This window comes from Balaenoptera ricei, chromosome 15 (assembly GCF_028023285.1).
Source record: "Balaenoptera ricei isolate mBalRic1 chromosome 15, mBalRic1.hap2, whole genome shotgun sequence".
In the NCBI taxonomy this organism is placed as follows: domain Eukaryota; kingdom Metazoa; phylum Chordata; class Mammalia; order Artiodactyla; family Balaenopteridae; genus Balaenoptera; species Balaenoptera ricei.
The window spans coordinates 89,077,719-89,101,911 of record NC_082653.1 but is presented as its reverse complement, the minus strand read 5'-3'; the positions used below and the strand labels follow the sequence as shown (position 1 = coordinate 89,101,911).

Sequence of the window (24,193 nt, the reverse complement as noted above, 5' to 3'; positions counted from 1 at the left end):
TCAGTTACAGCAGATAGTTCTTAAAATTACACCATCTAGTTTTACAAATATCGTCTGATCCAAATCAGAAAATGCCCTGGACTAGAAGGATACCTGGTGTTTGTGCATCACCAGAAAAAAAATCAAGAAGTCAGGTACGTCAAAAGCCAGACTGCTTCCCACTTCCAAGTTTATCCTCTACTTTTGTTTAAAAAAAAGAAAGAAAGAAAGAAAAGACACATATATTTATGAGTACAAAGAGAAAACCATTTGCTAGGAAACGTTTTCCTGACAATCTCTGTCTACATAACAGACCACAATTTGTGAACATTTATCACTTTTGCACCGAAAAGACGCGCAGAACCCGTGATGTGACTCCAGCATCTCACAGGGACCCGCGGTGCCCACTCACTAGGCGGACGTCATCCGGCACCTCACCTCCCGGGAGCCCCATCGCACACCTGAACTTAAAGATAAAACCTAACGCTCCTGGGGGAAAATGGGATCTAAAAGGGACAGTGGTTTTCCAGAATCCTTTTGGAAGCTTCAGAAGACGAGCCATCTCCCAGCCACGAGGCGCATCCATCAGGGAGGGTGTCTGTCTTGATTTCAAGCGGCACCTCGCGGCATCACCAAAGCCCCTTCCTGAGCCACGGTACCTACAAGCAAGCTGCTGGGGCGGCAGGTCGTCGGACAACCCCACACAGCCCTGCGGGCTTCTTCCCATCACGGTTCCGTCTTTATCTCTGACTTTCCATCTATCAAATCTCCAAATCCCAGTTTTTCCAGGGGTTCTCGTGCCATCAGTTGCCTGAAAGGAGAAGTGAGAGCTGTCAGGGTGGCCGGGAGAAGGACGAGGTAGGCCCTGGGCACCCGCCACCATCTCAGCCCCAACCGCTCTGCCCTGAGAACAGACCCCGAGCGGTACCCTTAGACCTGCACCCCCGAGGGTGGGACAGAGGAGCCCCGCTGTGCTCCTGGCCACACCTCCCTCGTCACGTGGCCCCGGAACTCGCGGGGCCGGCCGCCTAGACAGCCAGCAGGAGACCAGAGGCGGAGCGGGTCGAGGTGCAGGGGTGAAGGAGAGCCTGGCGGCTCCGGGATGCAGTCCCTCCACCCCCGCCCCCTCTACCCGCCCCCGACTGCCACGCCCACGAAACCCAGCGGCCCAGCAACAGTCCTTAAGACGATGTCCCCCGAATCGCAAACCCCAGGCGGCACAATCTAACCCGGCAGCAGATTAAACCAACTGCACAGTGATGGGATGCACAAGACACTCCCTAAACCCAAAACAGGCAAACAACGATAAACCTTCGCGCGTCTTTGCCAAAAGAGTACAACTGGCCGACAGCTCTTCAAACTGACTCCTCAGACTTCACTGCGGTCGGCAGGACCACGACCCCCAGATGACACCCTAATCCCTACAGCCTGTGACTGTGACCTTACACGGGAGGGGAGTTAAGGCTGAAGATGAAAATAATGTTGTCAATCAGCCGATCTGGAGATGAGACCACCGTGGATTATCCAGGTGGACCCAACCTAATCCCATGAATCCTTAAAATTAGAGAACATTTACTGGCTCTTGTCAGAGAGAAAAAATGTAAAGAGGAGAGAGGATGGGACAGATGCAGCACTGTGGACCGTGAGGGTGGAGAAAGGGGCCTCGGGCCGAGGACATGGCGTTGCTGGGAGCTGGAAAAGGCCAGGAGACAGCGCCTCCAGAGGGAACCTGCCCGCACCTGATGACAGTAACCAGTGTTCACTGGCCGCACCCTGGGTCGGGCAGAGGGCTTTCCCGGGACCGTCTGCTCTACCCTCTGGCACCCGGTCAGGAGGCCCGGCCTCAGGCGGGAACCGGACCTGAGGTCGTGGATCAGACGTGTGTTTGCTGGGTCTCTGCCAACAGTGCAACCCCCATTTTAACAGTTGCTGCCGTGAGAAAGCGTGCCCCCACCTAAGTCGCAGACACGTCCACTTCAGGCTGACAGGGCCCGAGTCCTCGTGAGGCGACTTGCAAACTCTACTGCGGTCTGGTTTTTAAAAAGACACACGTGAGGTAAGTAGGGGCAAAATAAGGTCTGGGATGTCAGCAGAAAGGAAAAAAGAGGAGGAGAAAAGAGGCTTTTAAAAAGGGTGATGAGTAAGGGCAAAATGGGAAAAATCTTGACCCTGAATCTGGGTGATGGTTATGGAGATCCAGACGATCCTCTGCTTTTGTATGATTGAGGATTTTCACTGAAAACAAACTGAAAATCTCCAGTCAAAATAACTGGCCAAGTCAGAGACACGTACATCCCCGTACATGCGTCCCAACGTCGCCTGACCAACCAGGGAAGCCACTTGAATCGTGGGACCCCCAGCACGGCCGGCCGCGTCCCTGCCCCCCACGCCCTCAGCGGCCCAGGGAGGCTGGTGCCCAAAAGCTGCGCTGGGCGAGGGACCACCACATGGAGACGCGGGCAGCTCCCTCCCAGGGGCAAATGGGGAAAAGAGGGCCCTGTGCTGGCCCTGCCTGGAAGCCCTGCTCTGGGACCGAACCAGCCGAACCCTCCGGGCAGCCTCACGCAGGAGCTGCTCTGGGGCCCAACCAGCCGAACCCTCCGGGCAGCCTCACGCAGGAGCTGCTCTGGGACCGAACCAGCCGAACCCTCCGGGCAGCCTCACGCAGAAGCTGCTCTGGGACCCAACCAGCCGAACCCTCCGGGCAGCCTCACGCAGGAGCTGCTCTGGGACCGAACCAGCCGAACCCTCCGGGCAGCCTCACGCAGGAGCTGCTCTGGGACCGAACCAGCCGAACCCTCCGGGCAGCCTCACTCAGGAGCTGCTCTGGGGCCGAACCAGCCGAACCCTCCGGGCAGCCTCACGCAGGAGCTGCTCTGGGGCCCAACCAGCCGAACCCTCCGGGCAGCCTCACGCAGGAGCTGCTCTGGGGCCCAACCAGCCGAACCCTCCGGGCAGCCTCACGCAGGAGCTGCTCTGGGGCCCAACCAGCCGAACCCTCCGGGCAGCCTCACGCAGGAGCTGCTCTGGGACCCAACCAGCCGAACCCTCCGAGCAGCCTCACGCAGGAGCTGCTGGGCCCCGTGCTGGCCCAGGGACGACTGACCCAGGGACGGTGACCCGAGCTTCGGGGAGGCGGGCGACCTGCTCACACCCTCACACGGGGCGGAGACCAGCTCCAAACTCGGTCTCGGAGGCGTGGCCACACCAAGAAGGAACTCACGGAGTTCAGGTGTTTTGAAGATGCATCAGTTTGAAAGAGAGTGACTGGAACGGGCAGATCCGACCGATGCGCCGCTCGGGGCTCGGGGACGGCAAAGCTGCTTCGGGCCGGCCCGCAGCCAGACGCCAGCTCCGCGAGCCTGCGCGACGCAGGAGGCCACGTGAGGGCCCGTCCCCCTCAACGTCCCCAGTGTCCCCGACAGCCCTCAACACACCGGGGCCTGAGAAGCACAGCAGATCTTGCCTGGAGGCGAGTGTCTGAGTTTGTTACGGGAAAACGAAAATAGGGCTCAGAGTGCATTGATTTCTGTCAACCTGTCTTCAGACAAGGCCTCTGATGACTCGAGTCCTTAGTGAACTAACGAAGGGCTCAAAAGGCAGAAATGAAAGTTCCCACCCAAGGATGTAATTACACGTTACACACTATCCCCGTGAAGGTTTACAACAGTACTTGTTTTAAGGAAAATCTCAACAGATCAGTTAGGAGCGTTCTTGTTTTCTTTAAAGGTGACGTCCGGTAAATTCTGATTAAGACAGGAAGAATCACTCGTCGTTCATCGTTCCTCACAGGGCCCACTGTCTCGCCTGTCACACTGCAAACAGCTCTGAGCCGACGTGGAACAAAACAACAGAGCACATACTTCTATGTTCCAAGAAAAATATTTAAAGGAATAAGCTGCGTACCCACAAATCTTCAAATCTTTTGACTCAGTCAGCATTTTTATGATGTGCGATTCTGAAAGCTGAATGACATGTCAGTAGCACCCAAATTTGGAAAGAAAATCCTCGGAGGAAGGCAATCATGTCCAATGCTATCACTGGAGAAAAGGTTCCCATGATTGCTAAACAACTTGGAGTACAACTGAATCTCTGAAAAGCCTCAACCTCACGGGCAAGCAGCCCTACAGCTCCGAAACACAAGCTGAACTGAGGCCTGAGTGAGGCCCCCAGTTAACGACCTCTTGGAATAAACATTTTAGCCAGAGACGCGGGAGGGGGGAGAAGTCATAAATAACTGTTGGCGGGTACTTGCCTCTCCATCCTGCACTCTAAATATTCTTTTGACTCATTTCTGCACAAAGCATTTTCAAAATTATTGTCCCGGAGACACTTCATGAATTTCTCTTTAAAGCTTTTACATTCACCTGGAACGAAACAGAAAAGTGTTTCCTTTTTAAGGTGAAAACATGACAGGCCCGCCCGGCAGCCTTACTGGCAACCCCCCTCCTCCCCCTTTGAAAACTGGTTTCCTCCCGAAACACGCTGGAAACAGACTGGAAAAAGCAAACGTACGAAGTGGGAAAGCAAGTACAGGAGAAAGAGGGCAGCCAGGCGGCGGCGCCAGGGAGCTCACGCAGGGTTCTCCCGACGTTGCCGCGTGGGTCTAATATGTCCCAGTAAAGTGCTGGCACACAAAAAATCCATCCATAAACCTATCTCCGAAGCCTTGCTTTCCACGCAGTCTGCGGCGATCAGGAGCGTCCTTCGCTCTCGCGCGAGACACCCGTTTAACCCCGCGGGCCTCACACCCGCGAAGGACTCTGTCGACGCAACGTCGGCCCCAGACTGGAGGCCGGGACTCCGCGTCCCCTCCCCGGTTCCGAGGGCCCACCCCGTCCGGCTCCCACCCTCGGGCCGCGACGGGAGGCCCTGAGCCGGGACCGGACCCGGCCGGGCCGAACCCAGCCTCAGCGGCCCCGCCCGCACCGCGAGCCGACGCAGTGCCGCCCCGGCCGCGCGGCTCCAACGAGCCGGCCCAGGGCTGCGCCGGTCCGGCCGGGGAGCCCCGACCGCCCCCGCTCACCGAAGTGATCCAGCGGGAAGCTGCCCTTGTCCGGGGGCCGCGGCTGGAAGCTCTTGGACCCGAAGTTCATGGCCGTCGACATGATGGCGACGCCCGGAGTCTCCAAGAGCGACGCGCGCCGTACGCAGGACGGCCGGCCGAGCGCCGAGCAGGCCCCCGCGGGAGCGCCGATCACGTCGAGCGGCGAGCAGCCCCTGGTCGCTTGGCCCCGCCCCTCGCCCTATAGGGCCCGCCCTCACCTCCAGGGCCCCACCCCCGGGCTCTAAAAGGCCCGGATCCTCCGCCAATTGCTCTGCTGGACCTTACGACCCTAAGGGGAACCCAGCGGCAGAGGGTCCAGCCATCATCTCCTCACGATGAGGAAATGGAAGTTACGAGAGGTTCAGCAACTTGCCCAAGGACACACAGCAGACTTGCACCGTCCTGCAGGCTGTGCCTGTGGGTCTCTGTATCCCCGACTGTCTGCAGGGGCTTCTCCCTCTGGGCACCAGGGCCTAATCCTGGCGCTTGCCTGGTGAGAAGGAAGGAGCGTTAGCTTCCTGCGGCTGCCATAACAAAGTGCACACTCTGGGTGGCTTAGAACAACAGAAATTCTCTCACAGTTCTGGGGGCCAGTCGTCTGAGATTGGGGCGTCCGTTCCTGGCCTCTCCCATCCCTGCTGGTGGGTTGCTGGCTTGTGGACGCATCACCCTATCTCTGCCTCATCACGTGGCCTCTCCCTGTGTGTCAGTGTCCAAATCTCCTCCTTTTATGAGGACGCACTTGTATTGGATTAGGGCCCACCCCGATGACCTCACCTTAACTAATTACATCGGCAAGGACCCTGTTCCCGAAAAGGTCACATTCTAAGATAGGGGGAGCTAGGACTTCAACATATGAATTTGGGGACACAATTAAACAGATAAAAGAGTAAAAATGCATCATAAACAGGAAAGCCCCTGGTGGTCATTTATTATTGTTGTTATGGCAACAGTAACAACAGGGAAAGGGCTGAGTGGGGACCCCAGCTCTCCCCAGCAGAGCTCCTCCCAGCCCTGCACCCTGGGCAGAGCCTCTGGTTTTCATCTGGGTGACGGGGAAAGTGGGCAGCTGCCCGCCCAGCACACCCTGTTGTCTGTGATTCTGCCCTGAGCTCAATCCCCACCCACCCGCTTAACAGTCACTGGCACCCGCCATGTGCCAGGCCCCGGACGTAAGCACAGAGGGGCCTTAGCATCACAGAGTCACCACTGGCCCCTCTGGACAAGCTTTCTTCCCCCCAGGCCCTGCCCCTTGTAATGTCAGGAGGTTGCCAACCAGTCCCAGCAGCCCCTCCCGCACAGGCCTGCCCCCTTCCAGGGCTGACTCGGGTGCCCCCTCCTCCAGAAGGCATCCACTTGCCTCCACCCACTTGAAGGCCCCCCCACCCCACCCCGCCTGTGGTGCACACCACCGGATCTCTGTGCCTGAGGCTGGATTATCTGTTTGTCCAAAGCCAGCACAGAGCTCCACCAAACGTTTGTGGGCTGACAGCAGGGGTCTGCAGGGAGAGCCCATCCCGTTGTCTGGGCCTTGGTCGACCTGGGGCTCTGGGCCCACTTAAAACTACAAAAGGAAGATTGTACCTGTTCCTGCCGTACTAACAACCGTTCACACCGCTGGGGCCAGGGGCCGCACACTGGGTTATTCATTAATATGTTTCCAGGGCTGGTGAACAATGGAAGCTTTTATTACCCAGCAAGTAGCACTTTTCCACTTGACTAGATCGCACCACTCAGCAGTAAAAGGGACAGCCCATCCCCACCAGGGCTGCCCGCACCTCTCCGTCTGGCGGCCCTGAGGGACCAGTGAAGCACCAGAGGCCCAGGGACCTGGAGGTGACGGCCAGCTTTTAACTGACATGTCTGTACCTGACAAGCGGTTATTGCTTTGCAGGAGATGTTTAGCAGTGCACAGATTTGAAAATCGGGGAAGGAGCTAATGTTTTTGGAACCCCTCTTACGCGCCGGGCTGTTTCATGTGGGGTCACAGGGCCGGGAACAGTGCCCAGAACACAGTAGGTGTTCTGTTAATATTTTTTGAAGAGGGAATTCCCTGGCGGTCCAGTGGTTAAGACTCCGCGCTTCCACTGCAGGGGGCGCAGTTTCGATCCCGGGTAGGGAAACTAAGATCCCACATGCTATGTGGTGCGGCCAATCAATCAATCTATAAAAATAAAAAAATATTTTTGTAGAATGAACATAGTTGGGCAGGTATTATTATCCTCATGTCACACGTAGAGACACAGAGAGGTCAAGTCCCTTGGCTTGAGGTCAAGAGATGCCACCGAAATGAGAAGCCCGTGCACCGCAACGAAGAGTAGCCCCCGCTCGCCGCAACTAGAGAAAGCCCGTGCGCAGCAACAAAGACCCAACGCAACCAAAAATAAATAAATAAATAAATAAAATTAATTTATTTTTTTAAAAGAAGTCACATAGCATTGCCTCCGCCGTGGTCACAAGCTCCCACTCAAATTCAAGGGCAGGGCCCCTGCTCTCCACGGGCGGAGGACAAATTATACAAAGAGCTTACGGGCTGGGCGCTGTCATTGCAACATGCCGCCTGCCTCAGCTAACAAGTGGATGGAGGGGCTGAGTGTGGAGCCAGGTGTGTGCAACTCCAGACCCCTCTAGGGAACATCCTGCACCTCGGGTGTCAAGGCCAGGTGTGACCTGAGCCGCAGTCGGAGCCTGGCGACCCCTGGCCAGCGGGGCCTGGCCAATCCGGTCGGACCAGAACAATCCCCAGGCTCCTGCCTGAGCACCAGGACAGAGCTGGTGGAACTGTGCACTGGACTGCGGCTAGGGGGACGCGAGCCTGGGCGGCCGGCTGTCGTCTGGCCACCGTTACCTGCCCCAGAGCGCAGCCAGCAGACCCAAGAGCAAGGAGAATTCATCCAAATCCTAACAACATCATCTGGTCCCTGGATCAACCCTTGCCTGAAACTAAGAGATAGCTGATCTTTCCACTCTAACAAATTCTGCTGTCAAAGTGTAATTTTCAAAAGGCTTTCAGCCAAATATATACTGAGCACATGTCAGAATTTTATCTCACCCGTTAACAAGGGAACGAGTCTAGATGGCAAGGCTGGTTCAAAGAAGAATGTCAAACCCTGACGGATCCACGTGCAGTCAGAGGAGAAGGAGCTCGGGAACGAGACTGCTGAGCTGGGCTTAGGAGTTAATGTCTGACATTGATGTCAGGTTAATGTCTTAACAGGACAATAAAGCCACAACCTTGGTTATCGTCTCCGCCAGACAGAAGTCATCTGCATGTTTATGGGGGAAAGTTACCCGCACTTTTCCTATTTTCCGCAAGGTAACCTCCAGCTTCGCGGCACCTGGGCCTGGTCGATAATAAACGGCAAGTCAGAGAAAGCAACCCTCCCGGGCCGAGCGACACCCGGCAGGCTGGTTAGACAGTGACCCCATGAAGGGACACACGTCACCCATTTGCCTCGTTTCTGCGAGTGGGGTAATTTTCTGAACTCTGCTTCCACGGTGTCCTGGGGCTGCCCTAACGGGACCACAGCCTAGGGGGCTGAAAACACCGCCAAGTCACACCCTGTCAGCTCCAGAGGCTGGTGTCGCAGGGCCATCTCCCAACGGCGCTCCGGCGGAGGGGGGTCCTTCCTGCCCCTTCAGCTTCTGGGGCTCCCACGTGCCTTGGCTTGTGGCCGTGGCCTGCACCTCTGCCTCTGTCACTGCGCGAGGGGCAGGATGACCTCTCTAAAGACCCTCCCTCCAAACAAGGTCCTATTCTGAGGTTCTGGGTGGATGTGAATGTTGGGGGGACGCCCTTCGACCCAGTGCCCTGCTCCAGCCAGTTTGCGGTTTTTTCCCTATGAAGAGTCCCACCGGGCACAGAACCCTTGGGTTCAGGTGCATGCGATGCAGAGGCAGGCCCCACACAGGGGGCTGGGGGGGCCCTTCTGGACCCCAGGGTGTGGGCGCCACCTCAAAGTTCAGGGGTCACGAGCTTGAAAAATCATTCTTGTTGCCGAGAAAAGGGACCGGCTGGCCTGGAGCAGCGCTCAGGAGACCCCCCAGCATTTGGTGTCAGATATCGGGGGGCAGGAAATGAAGGCGCGGCGGAGACCAGGGACACCCGGAGGTGGCGGCTCCTCCTGGTGCCCTGCAGACGCGGGGGCAGGAGGGGCCTCGCCTGGGGTGTGGGGCGCCGGGGGTGCAGCCACTTCCCCGGGCGGGAACGTGGCCAGATCTGACGAGGAGCAACCCCTTGGCTCGGGGCGCGCTGCCAGGAAGTCATCTTACAGCGACCGTGCAGCTGTGCACAGGGACGGGCACACAGGCCTTTTTATCTTATTTCTTATAAATTTATTTATTTATTTACTTTTGGGCTGTGTTGGGTCTTCGTTGCTGTGCGCGGGCTTTCTCTAGTCACGGTGAGCGGGGGCTACTCTTCGTTGGGGTGCACGGGCTTCTCATTGTGGTGGCTTCTCCTGTTGCAGCGCACGGGCTCTAGGCGCGCGGGCTTCAGTAGTTGTGGCTTGTGGGCTCAGTAGTTGTGGCTCGCGGGCTTTAGAGCGCAGGCTCAGTAGCTGTGGCGCATGGGCTTAGTTGCTCCGCAGCATGTGGGATCTTCACGGCCCAGGGCTCGAACCCGTGTCCCCTGCGTTGGCAGGTAGATTCGTAACCACTGCGCCACCAGGGAAGTCCCACACAGGCATTTTTAGCAGGAGTTTCGTAAGGGCCTGAGACGGACCGACGGACAGGCAGGCCCAACCCAGCAACGAGGCAGCAGTTACGCAGTGGGAAGGAGGCCCCTGCTTGGTCCTGGCCACATCGTTACCATAAAAATAAAATGCAGAGACTCTGGTTGATGGAGACGTTCACTGTCCTGAACGTGGCAAAGGTTCCCTGGGTGTCTACGCATCTCAGCTCATCCAACTGTACGCTTTTACATGCGCCGTTTACCGTACGTGAATAAACTTGTTAAAAAAAAAAAAAAAGCGTGTACACAACAGGGTGCATCTCTGAAGGATGCACAAGGAAGTGGTACGTCGGGGAGGTGCTCACCTTGCTGAGGGACTTGGTGGACTTCCGGACTCTTTGCTGGTGTGTCTCTCGCCTACTGGAATGGACAAATATCCAAACTAATACCTACATTCATCAAAGAGTCTGTGTGGGATGTTGTAGTGGCTTCACTGGTGGCCCCACAAGAGACGTACCCGCCTGGCCTTGGCAGGTGTCACAAAGGGAAGGGTCTCCAGACGAGGCCATCCTGGATGAGGGCCGGTCGAGGGGCGCCAGCAGCCCTCTGGAGCTGGGAGACGAGGACCCCGCCTCGCCCCGAGCCTGCAAGGAGCCGGCCCTGCCCTCACCCACCGCGCAGCTGAGGACACGTTCCTGCTGTCTGAACGCCCAGTCGGCTGCGGCCCCGGGACCTCACGCAGGCGCAGCCTGTGACACAGGCCGCTGGGAGGCTGGCAGGACCCTTTCCGGGGGCCGGGGCGGGGGCGAGGGGGGCCGGTGGGTGCAGCAGCTCTTTCTAGGAGTTTGTCTGCGAAAGGAGTGGAGCGTGAGGGAGGGATTTTATTATTGTCGTTGCTGTTATTTCAGGGTGCGGGGCGGGGGGAAGGCGCTAGGTGAGCTGAGGAAAGGCAGCAGGGGGCTAGTGGTGCCGGGAGAGATGCCCGCAGGCCCTGCCGGCGCCGCCTGTGGCGACTGCTGGGCTCGGGGCCCGGGGATGCTGCAGACAGAGCAGCGCGGGCCCCCCAGGGGACGGGCCCCGGAAAGCTCGGACGGGACCCTTTGAGAGCCATCCACCTCCCCTGTCCCAGACTCTTCTAGAACCTTGCCCCTCCCCCATCCATTCCCCCTTACCTTGGCTCCCCTCCTCCAAGGCTAGGTCACAGGTCATAGATCATCGGCTGTGGCCTCTGTCTCTCGAATACTCACTCTTGAAGCCTAAAAACACAAGTCCCCACCCAGCCCCCCGCCGGGTTCCAGAGGCCAGAGGCCCGAGCCAGCTCCCCGGCCCCGCCGGCCTCCGTCTTCCCCGGGGGCCCTGTGGTTCCCCCAGGATAATCTCCTGCCCTGTGGTCGGAGGGCGATGGCCAGCAGCCCCAGGCCATCTTCTACCGAATCCCTTCGCTGGGACCCGACACACTCGCGTCCTGGGGCCTCACTGCCGACCTCCCTGCTCCGCCCCGCCCGTGACCTTCCCCCGCTGCGCACCCCGCGCTGGACGGGACGCCTCCCAGCTGAGCCTGCTTCGGGGTGACCCCGCCAGGCTGTCGGGGGCTGGAGCCGTGCAGGACAGACGCCGCTCTGCCGGGACCGGTCCCGACACGTCCTCCCCAGCGGCACCGTCCGACTGCGGGGGCCGCCAGCTCCCCGGGGCCCGACCTCGCCGACCTGGAGGGGGAGGCCCCCCACAGGGACCCTGCGTCCGTCCCCAGCGCCTCGGCCACACTGCCCTCCCACCACGAGTGTCCTTCCCGCTCGGCCGCCCGGGCGGGGCTCCCGTGGCCATGACCCGGGCCTTCCCAGCGCCCCTTCCGGCTCAGACCTCCAGGCTCTGCACAGGCTGTTCCCTCACGAGAAGGCCCTTCCTCCTGTGACCCACCTCTCCAGCTCCGACACCCAAGGCACTTCCCGTGGCAAAGTCGCTGCCACACGGGGAGGGCCCTTTTAGGATCCCCGTGTCACCAGTTTCTGTAGCCCTAGCTCCTGGCCGAGCCTGGTGCACGCAGGCAGTCAGTAACTGCACACTGGACTAATTAAGTGAACTGTCCTGGGCGTACAGGAGCCCCAGCCTATGCACCCAGTTGGGGCCTTGGTACCGGCCGCTCAGCCCGAATGATCCGGAGACCTAGCAGTCAGAGAGGGGTCCTCCCTCACTGCAGCCCCACGGCTGTGTATCTGGACGGTGTGCCTGTGAGGTAGTGAGCACCCGGTCACGGGAGGTGTGCAAATCGGGGCTCAGAGCGGGTAAGGGCCCTCAGGCTGCCTTGGCTCTGGGGTTTGCGTAGGGGTATGCATGGTGCCCCAGGAGACAGGCCCCGGGGCGAGGGGCCCAGGGGTGCGGATGGGGTCCCCGCAGCCTCGTGTTGGGAGGAGGCCCAGAGCAGGCCCAGCCACTCCTGGCGCCAGCAGCCCTCCCACCCCTCAGAGCTCGTTTCCCAAACAGCACCGCCTCCCCTCCCAGCTGGGCCGCCAGGGTTTAGCAGGCCACAGTGCAGCCCAGACGGGCGGGGGCTCGTGAGCCCGGCCGCCGGTCGCCCAGCCCGGCCCTGCCTGCGGGGTGGGCCCCTCTGAGCAACCCACCGCCTCCCCGAACCCCTGCCTCGTCCCGGCGCAGCCAGGGCCTCCTGCCTGGGTGACAGGGCTCGAAAAGCCACCAAGGAGCAGACCGCCGCTCGGGCGAGCTCTCTTCCGGGGCCTCTGAAGTCCCAGGATTTGAGGCGTTTGTGGTGCAGACCTCGTGAGCCGCTCCACGCCTGGTGTCCCCCCCTGGCCCCAGGCAGAGAGGAGCTGGGCGGACACAGGTGGTAGTGGGTTTGGAAGAGGCCAAGGGGTCCTTCAGAGGGAGGCTCAGAGCCTGGAGAGGACGGGGCCCAGGGCCCCTGAGCCCCGGTTCTGACGCGGAGACCGGGCAGAGGCCGAGACATGGGGGGCGCACACTGGCCGCCATGCTGTGCGCTGCCCAGCGAGGCGAAGCCCCCAGCCGGCCCCCGGCCCCACCAGCCCCCTGCCACAGACTCGACCTCACAGACCACGCACGCCTGTGGCTTTAAGCCGCCTGGCTGTCCCCTGCGAACTGCTCATTCCACATTCTTGGGGTGGTGGGGTGGGTGGAGTGCGGCACGCCCTCCCGGGAGGCCTGTAAGGTGCAGGGCGGGCGGCGCCCCGGGAGGGGAGCTGGGGCCTCGCCACCCGCCGTCCGCACGGCCCTGCTGCTGCTGGGGCTCTGGGGGCTCCTCCGCACCTGCACCCACACCCCCTCCCCGGCCCCCCGCTGCCCCTCATCGGGAACCTACATTTGCTGCGTGTGTCACAGCAGGACCAGCCAGCCGCTGAGGGAGGTAGGTCAGGGCAGGCACGTCCTCAGCTGGGCTCTGCGCCTGGGCCCGGGGCCTGGCCCCTGCCAGCCCTGAAGGCACCCCAGCCCCATCTCGGGAAAGCTGAGCCCCCCAATTTCCAGGATCCCTGTGGGGTGGGAGGTTTGTGCCCAGCCTGATGCTGGGCCGACAGGGGACATAGGAGGCCCAAGTGCCCGCGTCGCCTCGGGGAAGAGAAACATATTCCACCCCACAGGGAAATGGATGGGCGGACCAAGGAGCAGGGGGCCAAGAGTGGCAGGCCCGGAGGGCTCACTGGAGAAGGCAGCCTTTGATGAGTGCCTGCAGGAGGGCCAGGGTCGGGGGCGGCAGAGGTCTGGCGATGGAAAGGACCAGGACCAGCGCAAAGATGTGCCCGTGGGCCAGGTGGGACGCCTGCTGGGTGCGGCTCCTCCCACCTGGGCTGGAGGCTGAACACCCTCGCCCACCTTGAGCCGGTGAAGCAGAGGTACAGGCCCGGCCCCGCCCTCGAGGGCCATCCAGCCAACCCCACCCCCACCCCCCACTGAGCTCCAGCTCCCATGATCACTTGGCTGAGGTGCTTCCAGGACCCACCCATGAGGCTGCCTCGTGGCCCCCAGGCCCTGCAGGTGGGTGGGAAGCCGCGATGACCCGCGAAGTCAGGCCGCAGGCACCAGGGTTCTCAGGCCCTGTGCCCAGTGCCGGGCCCTGGAGGCCACCGTCTGCACGCTGGTGGCAGAGCGGGCAGTGGACAGGAGTGGCAGGCCCTGCTCCACCCGTGTGATCCACGGCAACTCACTTCCCGCCCCCAGGCCTCAGTTTCCCCATCTGTAAAGTGGGGAGACAACAGCTCTCCCGTCTCAGGCAGGGGCGCTGGGAGGACAGAAGGGAGGGGGCACACACAGAGGCCCAGGGGCCTCCCTGAGTCCTCCGCATATGGGCGGGCGGGGCCTGAGGGGCTCCCAGGGGACCTGGGGGTGGGGCAGCAGGCTGATCCCTGCCCGTCCCGGCAGCTCGCGCAACAGTACGGGCCGGCGTTCACTGTCCATCTGGGGCGCCAGAAGACGGTGGTGCTGACCGGCTACGAGGCGGTGAGGGAGGCCCTGCTGGGCACCGGACAGGAGCTGGCCGGCCGGCCCCCCATCGTCATCTTCCAGCTCATCCAGGGAGGCGGCGGTAGGTGTGTGGCGGGGTGAGGGGGCTTCCGCCAGGCGGAGAGGGGCCAAGGAGAAGGGTCAGTCCCCTTACCTCCGGCAGCTGGGGGAGTGCTCCCAGTGTGTTCCAGGGGGAGCGCCAGGGTGTCCACGCGGCAGGCTGGGCGCACCAGGGACCAGGGCACACCAGAAAGGGCAGGGCCAGCCGAGGCCAGCTCCAGGGGCCAGGCTTGGGGGAGGGAGTGAGGCCCCAGCCAGGCCCCCGCCCCGTCGGTCAGCCCCCCGTTGCTCCCTCCTGCATCACCCGGGCTGCTCACGGGGGTGTCCGGCCCGCAGGCATCTTCTTCTCCTCCGGGGCGCGCTGGAGGGCCGCCCGCCGGCTCACCACACGCACCCTCCACGGCCTGGGCGTGGGGAGGGCGCCCGTGGCCGACAAGGTCCTGCAGGAGCCGAGGTGCCTCACGGCGCAGCTGCACAGCGACGGAGGTGAGTGGGGGCCCGTCAGCTCTGAGGCCTCTCCCCACCCGCAGGCCGGCCCTTCCCGCTGGCCCTGCTCGGCTGGGCTCCCTCCAGCATCACCTTCATGCCCCTCTTCGGCCAGCGGTTCGACTACCGGGATCCCGTGCTCGTGTCCCTGCTGGGCCTCATCGACGAGGTCAGGGTCCTCTTGGGGACGTCCAGCCTGCAGATGAGAGGTCGCTGCTCCCAGCTTGGTGGGTGGGGGCAGGGAGAGCTGGCTGCCGCCTCGGGGGAGCAGCACGGCCGGCCCCAGGCGCGCGCTTCCGCCGGCCACGTGACCCCAGGCCGGCCCCCTGTGCTCCTGGGAAACGAGGGGCTGGGTCCTCGCCTCCGCCTCCACACCTTCCATCAGTAATAGAGGCATCTGCTCAGAGGTGCGGGTGGGACCCGGGCATCTCTTCCCCGGATATGGGGCTCGATGCCCCGCAGGCCCCCAGCCCTTGCACCCGGGGTCCTCCTGCAGGGTCAGGAATCACGGGGATCAGTCCTGATTCTCAGAACCCCCAGGGCTGTGTGCATTTCATTCTTTTCCAGAATGTAAACTGTTCTCATTTGTAGCCACCATTACCAGCTTTAACCATAACGTGCTTAGGCACGCACGTTGAGGTGGGGTACGCACGTATGCTGGCACGTGGCTCACGTGTACTTTTCAGGCCCATCTCTCCAGGACCCGAGCCCGTGGGCGTGGGGCGGGCACTCATGGCTTGGGTCCTGATTCTAAGTCATCCCTCGCGGCTGGAGGAGGCTCGGACGGGCAGGAAGATTTGGCCTCCACCTGAGAGCAGCCTGGCCGAGTCCGGCCAGGGAGCCCCAGGAGGACGGAGGCCAGAGGGTCGGGGGCTCCAGGGAGACAGAATGTTCCACGGCCTTCCGTGCCTGTGCCCCGTGTGATGGCTCACATTCTGGGGGACACGGTGGTGCGAGTGTAGCCAGAGGGCGGCTGACAGCCGTGTCAGGCTGTGCCGTGAGCCCCGTTTCAGTCACCTCCCGGGACATCCCGCTGGGCCCAGGTGCAGGACCCAGAAAGTAAGGCGCGCTTATTTTCTAACTTATAAGAATAGGTGTCAAAATGAACCACTTTCAAAGGTGATGTTTAAGTTTTCTCAAAAGAACCTGATTGGTTGGTTGACGTTTTATGGCGGTTATTTTAAAAAGCCATCCTGCTGGGTTGGAAGGGGTAGATCCTGGCAGAAAAGGTTTTAAAAATGTGCTGCTCAGACTTCCCTGGTGGCGCAGTGGTTAAGAGTCTGCCTGCCAATGCAGGGGACACGGGTTCGAGCCCCGGTCCGGGAAGATCCCACATGCCGCGGAGCAGCTAGGCCCGTGAGCCACAACTACTGAGCCCACGTGCCACAACTACTGAGCCCGCGTGCCTAGAGCCCGTGCTCCGCAACAAGAGAAGCCACTGCAATGAGAAGCCCGCGCACCGCAATGAAGAGTAGCCCCCGCTCGCCACAACTAGAGAAAGCCCGCACGCAGTAACGAAGACCCCACACAGCCAAAAATAAATAAATAAAATAAACAAATTTTTTAAAAATAATAAATAAATAAAAACACAAATGCGCTGCTGCTCTGGGCAGCCCGGCCCCACAGGTGGCCTTGGTGGCTTGAACGCAGCGGAGGGGGCAGGGGCGCCGGCGGGCAGAGACACAGCTGGGAACAACGGTGACCCCGGGGTGTCCTTGCATAGCGGAGGGAGTTGGGGAACCCTGTTTCTGGGCCGAGGCTCTGGCGGGGATGGGTCTTCATTGGGGGGACGCGCCTGGGACGTCAGGCGGGGGCTCTACCCCGTGACCTCCAAGCCGGTGGCCCATCGTGCGGGCCTGGGCTTCCCGGGCCGGCGCCCAGGCACCCAGATCACTGCAGCTTGGCGCCCTCAGGCGGTGGGCTGCTCGTCACCTGCCCCAGAGCACCTCCGCCTCCCACCCCAGGGGGCGGTCACCCCGAGTCCAGATGCACATCTGAGGGGGACTGGGCAGAGGGCTGGTGTGAGCGAGACCCTCGTCCCCCCTAGTCCAGGGCTTGGGCCGCACACTCTCGGCAGGGGACCCAGGTCTCCATTCTCAGGCTCCCCTTGCCCCCGCCTTGAAATGGCCAGAGCCGGACCAGCTGGCCGGGGCCCAGGAGAGCCGAGGCCACCTAGCCTCTGGGGACACCGATCCCTTCCCCTGCTTTATGTTGACACGAACGCAGCACGTTTTGCCAAGTTTGACGTCTGTCCTCTGAGCCACGAAACCACCCTCTGGACCCACCTGCCGGACTCAGACAGCCTGAAAGCTCCTTCAGCTCCCCAGCGAGGGATGTGGGACCAGGAACGGGACAGTGGACATCTGCCCGGCCCCTGGGGCTGCCCCCCGACCCTGCCTAAAGGCAGAAGCCCTCCCCGCTACCCAGTGTGCAGATCGACCCCTGGGTGGGAGCTGACGGGTCAGTCATCTCACATTCTAGTTGGTTTTGTTTCATTTTTTAAAATATTCTTCTTACTGTGGTAAAACATACAGAACATAAAACTTATCGTCCTACCCACTTCTCAGTGTCTCGTTCAGGAACATCGAGATCATTCACACTGTTGAGCAACCATCAACACCATCCGTCCACAGAACTTTCTCGTCTTCCCAAACTGAGACTCTGTCCCCATTAAACACCGACTCCCCGTCCCCTCCCCCAGCCCTGGGCCCCCACCCCCTACTTTCTGTCTCTGTGACCTTGACTCCTCCAGGGGCCTCGCAGAAGTGGAATCACACAGTATTTGTCCTTCTGTAACAGTCTATTTCACTGAGCATCATGTCCTCAAGGTCCACCACAATGTGCCAGAGTTTCCTCCCTTCTAAAGGCTGAGTCATAGCCCGTCGTACGGATGAAGCACCTTTTAACCGCTCACCCTTTGTCGGACACTCCAGGCTTTAGATCCTGTTTCTTGCTGGCTGTGCGGCTTCTGGGGGAAGCCCCCGCGGGCAGACGTCCGTCAAGGGCCCCCTGGCATGGTGGGTCAGGAGGGGGCAGATGGGCTGGACGTGAGGACTGGGTGCACGTGGGTAGGTCAGTCCCTGGACAGTCTGCTCCCAAGGCTGCAGTGCCCCGGCCTCTCGGTCTTGAGGGGGGACCTTTGGGGGCCGGCGGGTGGCTCTTGGTCCAGATCTGCCTTTGGTTCCAGGGCTGGCCCCTGGCCACACCGCATCAGCCCCAAACCACAAGCGAACTCTCCAGAACAGACATACAGGCTGCGGTCTCAGCTCCCGGGTCTGCAGGGACTTTGACTGGAGACGTTCTTCCGTGAGTCCAGAACCCAACGGTGTTGCGCGGCCGCCGCCCACCTCGCAGGGCAAACCCGTGGTGGGGGAGAGCACACTGGGGGCAGGGGTCCTGGCTCGGGCGTCCAACTTCCCGAGGCCCCTCTGTCTCAGCTTCCTTCCCGCCGCGCGGGGGCGGCACATCAGGGACACTCTGGCTGGTCACCGCATCCTTACAGGACCGACGGGACACGCTCAACACCAGTTTACCCAAAGTGGACGCGAACCTCCTGGGGGCGCAGAAGCAGCTGAGTCCCCACATCCCACAGGCGAGGCCAACAGGAAACACCTGCTTCTCGGCCATAAACGCTACAGCTACTGGCTCCATGACGGCGGCTTCCTCGGAGGGCCAGGGTGCCGGGGGCTGAGGCTTCGACAGGCCAGGGAGCTTGACCGCAACCCAGAAAGCCCCGCCAGCCCCCGCCAGCCCCATCCTGATCCCTCGCGGTGCCGTGACCGCTGGCCTGATGGACGCCCGGGACGTCAACAACAGGTGGGGGAGCTCCACCCGCCCCCTCAGGGAGGTGCCCCTCAGCCCACGGCCGGACGCCGCGCCGGCGAGCCTCGTACCCGCGTGCGGCCACCAGGCTCAGACTCTCCCCACCAACTGGCCCCTGGGGCCATCAGAGTGCCGCCTCTGACCGCACAGGGACCCCAGGAACCGCCCGGATCCTGAGCTTGCTCCCGCACCACGTGACGCATTGCCTCCCCTGCGCCTTCCGCGGGGGACGCCGCAGAGGACCGCACTGCACCCCCTACGGGAGCCCCCCAGTCGGCGTCCGAGGGCCTCTGTGCACGAGTGAGGGGAGCGCCTGGCTCTCCTGGGCCGCTTCCCATTAACAGGAAACGAGGACCCGGTACCCACCACGTTTCCCTTTTTGATTTGGCTGCCAGGAAACCCAGAGCTATGTTCTTGATCAGTCAACCCGGATTCCTTAAAGAGAACATGCCGCTTCCCTGTGCCCTGTGGACCTTCTTTTATTGCACGTCTATTTCTCAGTGTTTTTAAAATGCCCCAAAGCTGAGGGACAGTCACGTTGGCACCGGGCGGCTGCATCACCCACAGATTATCTGCAGAACCGCGATGACTCGTCGTCACAGGGTGCTTTCCCGTCGGGGACCTCACCTCACCTGAGGGCCTCCAGGAGGGCTGGGCCTCCTCGCTCTGTCTCCAAGGGCTGCAAGGCCGAAGGAGGTGCCTGGCCAGTGGCTCCCACCCGGAACTGGACGTGTGTGCGTGTGTGCCCAGTGGGCGGGGGGCACGCCAGATGCCCCTCAGGGAGCAGCACAGCAGCCCCTTTCATGGGGGGGAGCAGACGAGACCTCGGCGTGGACAAGACTCGCCACGTGGGGTGGCGTGACCCTGAGTCTGGGGTCGGGGTCACAGGTGAGAAGAGGGAAAGGCCCCAAGTGGTCAGCGAGGGACCTGCCCGGGCCCTCGAGACGTGTGGCCCTCCTGGGCTCGGGTCACCCCTCCTCGGGCCACCACCCCCACCTCCGCCATTCAGGCACTGAATGGAACTGAACTGAACTGGGGACGCTCCTCTGAGGCGAGATCCCCGAGGGCCACGGTCAGGGCCCAGCCGAGCCAGGAGTGGCCACAGGAAGTCCCGGGGCCTCATTCTGGAATAAAGGGCCCCCGTTACTCACGGGCGGTCAGCACGGAACTCACGACAGAGCTGCCCACGTGACGCAATCTCTCGGACTCTGCTTTCCTACTGCCCCCTGGTTACGTGGCTCACAAACCTGCAACGGGAGCAGGACTCCGGGCTCGGCCCCGCTCTGCTTCACTCGGGGCACCTGGGGCGGCTCCTCCCCCATCACGGCGGCCTCGAAGCCACGCGGGGCCCGTGCGTCTCCCAGGCGGGAAGCCGACCACGCCCGAGGGGCAGAGCATCACAGGCTCGGTGGAGTTTCAAAACTGCACAATCACCCGCCACCACGTCTGACTGTCTGTGGAGACGGCCTGGCCGCACGCGCTCCTCCGGGGACGGGGGACAGAGCAGGTGCCTCCCGGCTGGGCAGGTGCGGGAGGGCAGCGCGTGGCCCCTGCCGACACCTGGAAACACGGCCTGAAGAGCAGGAGTCAGCCTGCAGCCAGAAGACTAGACGAGGGGCTCGCCTGGACGCCGTCCCGGGAGGCCACGGAGCCCACGCCCCACAGGCAGGGAATGAGTCACACGACAAGAGCCACGGCCTCCAGAGGCCAGTTTTTATTGGAAATGCACCCCGGTTTTCCCTGTAAGTGGCCAGCGGAGCCGTGGCCTGCCTGAGGAGGGAGGCGAGATGGATAAGCCACAGCCCAGGCCCCTAGGTGAACGCAGGCAGGTGCCAGGCGGCCGGCACCGAGGGACCGCCAGAGCCATGGGGGGGCCCAAGCCCCCACACGGATGGACCACAGCTGGCGGGGAGGGCCAGCTCTGGTGACCTCTAAGACACCCCTGGGACAAAAACAGGCATTTCCCTCAATAAACAACTTCCTTGGGGGCCTGAGGGCCACTGGGAGGCCAGCTTATTTCAGAGTGACTGCGTTCTGCTGTGAAGGGGTTAAAACTGTCATCCCCTATAAACAATTTCTGGCCAAGGAATCAGGAGAGAGAAGTGGTCCCTCCCAGGGTCAGGGGCCAGGAGGACAAGGGACCCCACCCCCCACCCCCAAGCCGCCTGCTAGGAGAGCAGCTGCAGCACCTGCCGGACGCGCTGGGTCCTCCCCGGCAGCGGGGCGTCGGCGCCAGCACCCGCTTCGTCCAGCTCCCGCATCAGCACCTCCGCCTTCTGCACCGTCAGCTCGCGGGCCCGGCCCCTGAGCCCCTCCAGGTAGGCCAGCAGGGTGGAGAAGTGCTCGTCGGGGACCTGGACGGGGCAGAGAACAGTCGTCAGGGCTGGGCGGGTGGCGCGTGGAGACGCAGGATGTCCACGCAGGATGTCCGCACTGCGGGCCCCGGGCCTGCGAGGGGACCGTCCAGCCCTCAGCACCCTCAGGCCGGGCCCCGAGGAGTTGCTCCAGGACGACGGGCTGGGGGAGGTGGAAAGGGCGGCCAGCCCGCTGTCCTCTGCTGGCCCTCGTTCTTTTCCCCACAGACTCCGGCTTGCGTTCCAGAGGCTGGCAGACGTCAGTTTTCACGCCCTCCTGAAATGCCACTAAATCAACAGTAAGCAGATACGTTTTTAAAGAGATAAATCGGGCTTCCCTGGTGGCGCAGTGGTTAAGAATCCGCCTGCCAATGCAGGGGACATGGGTTCGAGCCCTGGTCCGGGAAGATCCCACATGCCGTGGAGCAAATAAGCCCGTGCGCCACAACTACTGAGCCTGCGCTCTAGAGCCCGTGAGCCACAACTCCTGAGCCCGTGAGCCACAACTCCTGAGCCCGTGAGCCACAACTACTGAAGCCCACATGCCTAGAGCCTGTGCTCCACAACAAGAGAAGCCACTGTAATGAGAAGCCCTTGCACCGCAACGAAGAGTAGCCCCCGCTCGCCGCTACTAGCGAAAGCCCGTATGCAGCAACAAAGACCCAATGCAACCAAAAATAAAAAAATATAAATTTATTAAAAATAATAATAATAAAAATAATAAAGAGATAAATCTCTTAGAACAAAGAGAGTAGAGGAAAAGATAAGAGTGACAACGTTTTGGGGCTGGAGATGAATGATGGTGACTCAGCAGATCTGATGAAGGCGAAGCTTAAGCTGAGAAACGCAAATCATGCTGCAGACCATCCCCGCCCCCAAGCCCGGGACTCCAGAACTGGCTGTGTGGGCACTTCTGGAAGTGAGAGTAAAGATGGGGCTAAAGACAGGGGCGACGGGAAGTCCACTTCAAAAGCAGCTAGTGACTCACACTGACTTCAAAACCTGAGGGCCACAGGGAAGAGGGGCAGGTGCCCTGAGGGGCAGGCCCAGTGGGGAGTGGGCGTGGGGCTGTGCAGGAGTGCAGGGTGGTCCTGGGCAAGGAGGAGCGGGCAGCACCCCCCAGCCTGGGGCTCCGATTCCTGCAGCGTCGCTGGCTTGGCCCGGCCTAGGCTTTGCACCCCGCTGTCCCCGACCCGCCCAACAGCCACGGCCTGATTTCAGAACTCAGCTCACAGGTGCCTCCTCCACGGAGGGTCCCCCACCCCCCATCAAGTGCACGCAGGGCAGAGTCCGCCCTCAACTTCCCCGCCGGTGGAGCCACTTAACAATCGTAATGAAAGCTACACAATCGTCACAGATGGTGACGACGGCCCCAGATAAATGGATTACAACCCACTGAATAGAACAGGAGAGTCCACGCTGATGTGGGAAGTCACAGCCCACTGGAGCGGGGGGCAGCAAAGCTCTTCCTTATCGGAGACGGGATGAAGGAAACAGAAAAGCCCCAGACAGGGTCACCGAGGGCTAGTGAGAGTGACGAGAGATGGGGCAGCCCCCAAAGACTCGTGCCTGTGACTGAAAGAATCAGTAACTTTGTAGGAACAAACCCGACGGCCACCACCCGCGTCATGTGATCAACATCGACACCAAGCCACCACGGGCCAGCTACGAGGACGAACACATACATTTCCCCGAGTCCGGGTGGGGATCTAACCAACCACGCCGGCCACGCCCTGCCACACGACTGCCCTTGCAAGCACATCAGGGTCACGAGGGTCGTAAGATGAGGCGCGTGCCGGACCGGACCAGACAGAGGGGCAGACACCGGGTGAGTGCGGTTCTCGACAGGCCCCGCCCAGGGATGCCACTGAGCACGTGGAGTTAGTAGTGACCACGTGACGTGGAGCCCCGACTCAGGCCGGGTCGTTGTCCCGTAGGACGCCCTGATGTGCAGCAGGCGCACACTGGAGTGTCTGGGGGTGATGGCATCTCCCAGCCCCGGCCTTATAGCCACACCCCACGAGGATCCACAGGGGGAGGGCGGAACTTCCAAGCACGCGGACGCTGGCCTTCCTGGAACGGCGGCCGCCTCCTGCAGCTGGGAGCCTGGAGCTCCACGGATGAGTCTGGCCGCTGGGCAAACCCGGCAGGGGTTCTGACTCCCCGACACCGAGCGGGTCCCTCCCCCTGAGCCCGGGTTTCATCTCTGGAAAACGAAGGGCTGGACGGGGTGCTCCCACAGGGCCTCCACGAGCGCCACGGTTTCTTCGTGATCATAACCCGGCCAGGCCACGGGAAGAACAGGCCTCAGGAAGGAGCTTCTTGGCCAGGGAAGGGGGGCGGGGATCGAGGGGGCTGTCCTTCCCACACCCCCCGCTGGAGGGGAGGCCGAGTACAGAGGGGCTTGGAGACCTCGGGCCAGCGTGGTCCGACCATGCCCTGCCAGCCGGTCCTTCCCACCCATCACTGGGAGATCTGACCCCATCCTCCCCAATGTGCACATACCTCCCCCCCCCCGAGTGTGCACGGACCTCACCCCCCACCCCGAGTGTGCACGAACCCCCCCGAGTGTGCACGGACCTCCCCCCCCCCCCCCCCGAGTGTGCACCCACCTGGTCACGGTCATACATATGCAGCAGCAGCCAGGTCTGCCTCGTCTTCTGAAACCTCCAGTTCTTGTGCTGCTGGGCCCAGCTGGGGAGGCAAGGACACAACGTCTCAGGTTCTGCACAGGAGCCGGAAGGCCTGCACCCACTGGCCTGGGGGGCCTTTCCTTGGCTGGGGGAGGCGGGACATCTGCAGAGGACCCTCCCAGCGCAAGGGCGCGAGGGGGCTCTCAGGGGTCTGCGCCAGGAGGACCATCACCTCCGCACGCCTGCTGGGGGCCCTCGGCCAGGACAGCAGGACCGGGGGACACAGGGCCACTTTCTTTCAGCTCTGCACGTCCATCGTTTCACGACTCTAACGTGAACACTCTGAATTTCACAACCTCAGTCCTTCTTCCAGAAACGTTTACTGTGCAGGACGGCAGGACCGCCGACTGGAGCAGGCATGGCCTTCACGCCGTGAGCTGGGCGTCAGGGAGGAGCCAGGAGCCCTGACCCCGAGGGCCACGCAGGGGTCCCACTGGTCCAGCCTGCACGTCACCACCCAAGGGCCTTGGACGCACCGGGCCCCCAGGTGACGAGGACGCTGCGGCAAAGCGCGGCTGGTCCCGTGGAGCCCAGGCTGAAGGGGCCCGTGGAGGAGGAAGCAGGCCACGTCGGGAGCCAGTGCCCAGGGGAGACCCGAGCGCTGGGACGGACA

At 61.7% G+C, this 24,193-nt stretch overlaps 3 protein-coding genes and 1 long non-coding RNA gene across 11 annotated transcripts in view; 1 reads left to right on the top strand and 3 right to left on the bottom strand.

Annotated features, from left to right (window-relative positions):
* Nucleotides 1-205: 205 nt before the first annotated feature.
* On the bottom strand, nt 206-5,132 carry LOC132349170 (cytochrome c oxidase assembly protein COX19). Its single transcript, XM_059897346.1, has 3 exons — nt 5,006-5,132; nt 4,235-4,346; nt 206-790 (listed from the first exon to the last, which is right to left on the bottom strand). Exons 1-3 carry the CDS (start codon nt 5,085-5,087, stop codon nt 706-708), a joined length of 279 nt encoding a protein of 92 aa, XP_059753329.1. The 5' UTR covers nt 5,088-5,132; the 3' UTR covers nt 206-705.
* A 2,282-nt stretch (nt 5,133-7,414) lies between these two features.
* Nucleotides 7,415-12,729, bottom strand: LOC132349761 (uncharacterized). 2 transcript variants are annotated; one of them, XR_009497741.1, is made up of 4 exons: nt 10,871-12,729; nt 10,216-10,547; nt 10,064-10,118; nt 7,415-9,975 (listed from the first exon to the last, which is right to left on the bottom strand). It is a non-coding gene; the product is annotated as an uncharacterized LOC132349761 (long non-coding RNA). The 2 variants fall into 2 exon arrangements; XR_009497742.1 differs by having other exon boundaries at nt 10,373-10,547; nt 10,871-12,728.
* Nucleotides 12,730-13,119: 390 nt separating this feature from the next.
* On the top strand, nt 13,120-19,977 carry LOC132349759 (cytochrome P450 2W1). Of its 2 annotated transcripts, XM_059898466.1 has the most exons (5): nt 13,124-13,700; nt 14,085-14,247; nt 14,562-14,711; nt 17,899-18,017; nt 18,214-18,486. In XM_059898466.1, exons 1-5 carry the CDS (start codon nt 13,632-13,634, stop codon nt 18,400-18,402), a joined length of 690 nt encoding a protein of 229 aa, XP_059754449.1. In that variant the 5' UTR covers nt 13,124-13,631; the 3' UTR covers nt 18,403-18,486. The 2 variants fall into 2 exon arrangements, with proteins under 2 accessions (XP_059754448.1, XP_059754449.1); XM_059898465.1 differs by having other exon boundaries at nt 13,120-13,700; nt 17,899-19,977.
* The window catches only part of C15H7orf50 (chromosome 15 C7orf50 homolog), a 102,294-nt gene continuing 91,720 nt past the window's right edge, over nt 13,620-24,193 (bottom strand). For 3 of the 6 annotated variants that reach the window (XM_059898469.1, XM_059898471.1, XM_059898468.1), the window contains exons 4-7: nt 23,500-23,581; nt 20,723-20,887; nt 14,805-14,907; nt 13,621-14,695 (exon numbers count right to left, since the gene is read on the bottom strand). In XM_059898469.1, coding sequence (XP_059754452.1) covers nt 14,685-14,695; nt 14,805-14,907; nt 20,723-20,887; nt 23,500-23,581 — 361 coding nt within the window. In that variant the 3' untranslated portion in view covers nt 13,621-14,684. Of the gene's footprint in view, nt 14,696-14,804; nt 14,908-17,418; nt 19,781-20,231; nt 20,888-23,499; nt 23,582-24,193 lie in introns of those variants that run through there. The other 3 variants (XM_059898470.1, XM_059898472.1, XM_059898473.1) reach the window with 3 other exon arrangements.

Bases quoted from the DNA above. Each gene is read 5' to 3' on its own strand.
- LOC132349170 (XM_059897346.1), bottom strand. From the start codon at position 5,087: ATGTCGACGGCCATGAACTTCGGGTCCAAGAGCTTCCAGCCGCGGCCC. The intron at 4,347-5,005 runs GTGAGCGGGGGC...GTTTCGTTCCAG, and splicing joins CTTCCCGCTGGATCACTTCG to GTGAATGTAAAAGCTTTAAA. The intron at 791-4,234 runs GCAAGTACCCGC...TTCTCCTTTCAG, and splicing joins TTAGAGTGCAGGATGGAGAG to GCAACTGATGGCACGAGAAC.
- LOC132349759 (XM_059898465.1), top strand. From the start codon at position 13,632: ATGATCACTTGGCTGAGGTGCTTCCAGGACCCACCCATGAGGCTGCCT. The intron at 13,701-14,084 runs GTGGGTGGGAAG...CCGTCCCGGCAG, and splicing joins GTGGCCCCCAGGCCCTGCAG to CTCGCGCAACAGTACGGGCC. The intron at 14,248-14,561 runs GTAGGTGTGTGG...TCCGGCCCGCAG, and splicing joins GCTCATCCAGGGAGGCGGCG to GCATCTTCTTCTCCTCCGGG.